The 5071-nt window shown below is 33.8% G+C and overlaps 1 protein-coding gene across 2 annotated transcripts in view; it reads left to right on the forward strand.

Moving 5' to 3' along the window:
* Positions 60-5071, forward strand: part of LOC109848370 (zinc finger CCCH domain-containing protein 3) — a 15816-nt gene continuing 10804 nt past the window's right edge. Inside the window, exons 1-3 of one of the 2 annotated variants that reach the window (XM_020417830.1) lie at positions 60-474; positions 544-596; positions 4539-4617. In XM_020417830.1, the coding sequence (XP_020273419.1) occupies positions 345-474; positions 544-596; positions 4539-4617 (262 nt within the window). In that variant the 5' untranslated portion in view covers positions 60-344. The other variant, XM_020417829.1, reaches the window with a different exon arrangement.

Here is a 5071-nt window from a genome sequence, read left to right on the forward strand (position 1 = left end):
ACTTTTCAATTTTCCCTTCCCCTCCTTTACCCCCAAATTTGGGGTGTAAGATTTTAGTGTAAAAATTTCCATCATTCCCCTCCTTTACCCTCCCAATAAAACTCCCAAACAATGTTAAACTCAAATTTGTCATCCCCTTCCCTTCTCTACCCTCCATCCAAACACATCATTAGGGTATATCAATGCTGAAGGGGTGAAACTGTAGGGTATTTAAGTGCTATTTAGTCTTTGTCTTTCCAAGAATTAAGGATTAGAATGACAAAATCACTCTTACTTGTTTTAGCGATTTCCTGTGATCTCATGTGATCCTACTCCTCCCTCAGTAATAAAACACAAGCAGGAAGATGCCATTGGGCAAGTACTACTGTGATTACTGTGACAAGCAGTTCCAAGACACTCATTTTGCTCGTAAGCGGCACCTCTCCGGCTCTCAACACCAGCGCGCTCGTGCCCAATGGTACGATTCCTTCAAAGGTAACAACCCAAAACCCTAACCTTAATCCTAACCCTAACCCTAACTCAACTCTCAAAATTTCCTTCTAGGTCCGCATGGTGGTCCACTCCAGCTCGGAGTTTGCCATCACTTTGTCCGTACGGTGATGCTCTAAACCTTCTTCTTATTATTAATTTCTTTTGTCTTAGTTCTTTTATTTGAGCTAATGGAATTGCTTGGGGATGAGTGGTGGATGAATAAAAAAATGGAATTTGTTGCTGATTATGAAGTTGATAACTGCTTGAAGGAAATAGGCAATATAGAGCTGGAATTTGAGGAAACAATTAGAGATTATTATTTGAATATTTTGAGAACAACTAGACTTGGCTATGAGATTGAAATTACCTAGTGTTAGTGGGTGCTTAGGCTTGATTGTCAATATTTTTTCTCTAGTCAAGAGGATGAGCACATAAATTAAGTCCAAATCAGAGATTTTGTTAATCAAGTTGATCTTATCTCCAACCAAGAGTATGATGACAGATCAAAGACAACTATCACATATAGTACTCTATTCAAAGTATGGGTAATATTTTCTAATGGATTCAAGGATGTTGGTACATTTTACTTGGCTAATTATAGATCATGCTATCTCCAATTCCGTTGATAGATATAAGAGAGATGAAATATAGGCAGAGGGACCCATTGAGGTATATTGGAAAATGGATGAAAGAATCTAAGCTCATTTGATTCCATAGAGATTGAGAGATCTCTATTTGAATGATTTGGAGAGGAGATGTGTATGTATTTATAAATAGGCAGTGTTTTGTTACATATGACAACTTATGAATAAGAGAATAAATTTGCTACCACAAATCTCAACAAAAATATTAAGTAAATCTTGATTTGTGTCTATCCACATTTGCACGTCCTCTTGATTGGAGATAACAACCTGATCAACATATTATTGATTTGTAACTATCTTTCATTTGTTCTCATCTTCTTGGTTGAAGGTAAGCTTCGGACAAACATGATCGTTCTTAGTTGAGTACTTATTTTAACATGAAATGTTATGCTGTGTTTCCAAGATAATGAGTGAGAATATAGCTAAGAACTGATAAGCAATATCTCACCATGAACTATGAATTATGAACCCTCTTATTATGAAGCCATATCAGGTCGACACAACATCAACCTAACACTGCCCAGCCCATCTTAGATGTCCATCTTGATTCTTTTTAGCTAATAAAAGAATGTGCATTACTCTCTCTTTACTCCTTGAGTTGATATTTAACTTATTTTGTTTAGTTAAACTACTTTTGATGGGGGGAAAAATTAGGCAAAACTTATCTAATGAAAACCATCTGTATCTTTGAGATTCTTACTCTTATATAACTATAGATTTGTCTATTATTTTTGTTATTAGCATACACTAGCACATGAAGACATTCTATTATATAACTATAGATTTGTCTATTATTTTTGTTATTAGCATACACTAGCACATGAAGACATTTTATTTGCTCTAGATGGGCAGCAACATGCAGGCTCTGGCATTTCGCATAACTGCTTAATGAAACATTTTCTAGGAAGAAGGGTAAAAAATTTATGAAATGTCACACAGTTCTAATTGCACCTAAAGATAGATATATTGGTTTTGAATGTAAGAGTTTTGCCTAGTCTAATATGCATTATAGCTTGTGTCTTGTCCAACACTTTGTTTTATAAGAGATTTATGGAATAGTGGATGCAAACTAACAACCCTTTCTGCAAAAAAATAGGGAAAGTGTCATTGCTGATCAAAAAACCTACATTGATCATGACATTTAAAGATGTGACACTGAGCTAAATCAAAATTTTCATCCATAGGTACCATCTCTTTTTCCTACCAAAAGTCACATGAAGGGAGGACATGGCTAGCATTTATTTGCACCTTACAGAGTGTATTTGACCACTATATCAATGTAACTATTGTTCATTTCTCTTCAAAGTACTAAGTGAATATCATGATACCTTTAATTGATGTCCTCTCAAACTACCTAAAGACTTCATCAAAGTATCATTAATGGTGCGGTCAAGTGATGAATATACATGCAATCACTATTGATTTCGTGGAGCACATCTTTCTTCAGAATGATAAGACAAGATTTCAATCACACTAAGATAGAGTTAATATTTTACAAGTATGACAATCCTTTCTCAAAAAAAGAAAAAAAAAAGAAAAAAAAAAGAAAAAAGAAAAAGGGTTATTGCCGATCAATTTACTATGATCAGAAAAATAGTGGATGCAAAATGACAACCCCTACTGCAAAATAACAACCCCTTATGCAAAATAAAAAAATAAAAAGAAAGAAAAGGAAAAGTGTCATTGCCAATCAATTTACTATGATCAGAAAGCTTACATTGATCATGACATTTAAAAGATGTGAGAGTAGGAGCTAAATCAAAGTCTTCATCCATAATACCATCTCTTTGTCCTACCGAAAGCCACATGAAGGGAGGATGTGGGTAGCATTTATTTGCACCCTACAGTGAGTATTTGACCACTATACCAGTGTAACTATTATTCATTTCTCTTCAAAGTACTAAGTGAATATATGATACCTTTAATTGATGTCCTCTCAAACTACCTAAAAACTTCATCAAATTAAAATTAATGGTGCGGTCAAGTGATGAAGATACATGCAATCACTATTGATTTCGTGGAGCACATCTTTCTTCAAAACGATAAGACAAGATTTCAATCACACAAATATCAAGTTGATGTTCTACAAGTATGATAATCATCATGCTGCCAGATCTATTTCCACCCAATAATGCTCTATAGCGTCAGTTTGGCAAACTCCTCAAAACTGGGTCAAGATTGATCCTAATCAAAATTGAGATAAATTAGTCTTCTTTTGATCCATGAGAGGGGTGGATATAAAGAATGGTTTTAGGAGGACTGATCCAGTTTTTACTAGACAAGGTTCTTTCTAGAATGGGACTAGGATCAATCCTTGTCACGTTTTCGGATGTTGCCAAACTGGCCCTTAGTTAGAATGATTGTCCTTCATTTTTCCTAGCAGTACGACCATCTAAAATGATGGATATCGAATGAGAGACAGATGACAACAACATTTAAATATGACACAATCAATATTTTTTGAGGAAACAAAATTTGGTAAAGTAAATAAAGATAAACCTTAGCATGGTAAACAAGACTTTCATCAGTTATAGAAAAATAAAAAATGTGGTCTTAGCAATAGAAGTCATATGACAATAGTAGTTGTGAATCATAACTGAGAATTTTACCATTTATTTTGGAAGCGCTTCACTTACCATTTCTAAGATTTGAGTGAGACCTATAGAAGCTCGTTGAGCTTCTTCAACCTTCAAGGTGTAACTTCTGTTATTAGATTTCCAAGGCAAGCATCTAACTGCCTACAGATTTATTGGACGTGAACTACACTGATTTAGAAGGATAATGTCAAACGAAATATCGAAAGAAAGATTTTGGCAAAGTTTTTACAGAACCATCTCAAACCAGCTTCAAGTCCATGGACTCTGTTTTGTTCAAAAAGGCATAGATGATGATGTATTTCATTTTATTCTGACATGTTTGGTTCGTTTTGAAAACAGAAGTGGGGAAGAAGCTCTCGAGCTAGAATTTGGTTTTGTAGAAAGAAGTTGCTACTATGCACTATAATCCACAAACTGTGACCTTTAGACATTTTCTTTAGCGCACTAGATTTAATGAGGTTTTAGACTCGAATCTCATTATTTACAAATTCAATTTTCATTCACATTTGTAATGCCTGTTCGAGTGAGTCATGTTTAGATTATGACTTTTCCATGTGGCACAAAGCCCAAAATTGCTAGCTTATTGTCTATCAGTTTAAACTTTTTAAGTGAAGTAGTTGACGTGATTATACTATCCTGTTTGGTTGCAATTAATCACTTTAAAATTTATTAATTTGTTGATTTAGAGCTCATTTATGGTAAGAATGGTCGTATTCTCTTTTTTTGCCTTATTTCTTACCTACTTATTTGTGAATTCCTACAAGTTTATTGCATTACATGATTTATCTTGTTATAGTTTTTTGGATGGCCATTATCATAATTACAGGGAAATTGCAAGTATGGAGATTCATGTAAATATTTTCATCCAGTGCAAACAGCTGTTAACACGACTCCAACTTTGTCAGGTAAGTATAATACAAAAAAGCCATCTTGTTTAATCTTTTTGTAGTGGAAGACTGATTTAAAACAAGTGTAGATATTAATTTTTTCCTTTACATATTTGGAGTCATTGCTTTCTACTTCATGATATGAGTTTAAATTGCATAACCAGTGGAACTAACATTTTTCTTAAGCTGAATTTTTTCCTTTACATATTTGGAGTCATTGCTTTCTACTTCATGATATGAGTTTAAATTGCATAACCAGTGGAACTAACATTTTTCTTAAGCAATTTTTTCCTTTACATATTTGGAGTCATTGCTTTCTACTTCATGATATGAGTTTAAATTGCATAACCAGTGGAACTAACATTTTTCTTAAGCTGAATTTTTTCCTTTACATATTTGGAGTCATTGCTTTCTACTTCATGATATGAGTTTAAATTGCATAACCAGTGGAACTAACATTTTTCTTAAGCTG

Source organism: Asparagus officinalis, chromosome 7, assembly GCF_001876935.1.
Source record: "Asparagus officinalis chromosome 7, Aspof.V1, whole genome shotgun sequence".
Lineage (NCBI taxonomy): Eukaryota > Viridiplantae > Streptophyta > Magnoliopsida > Asparagales > Asparagaceae > Asparagus > Asparagus officinalis.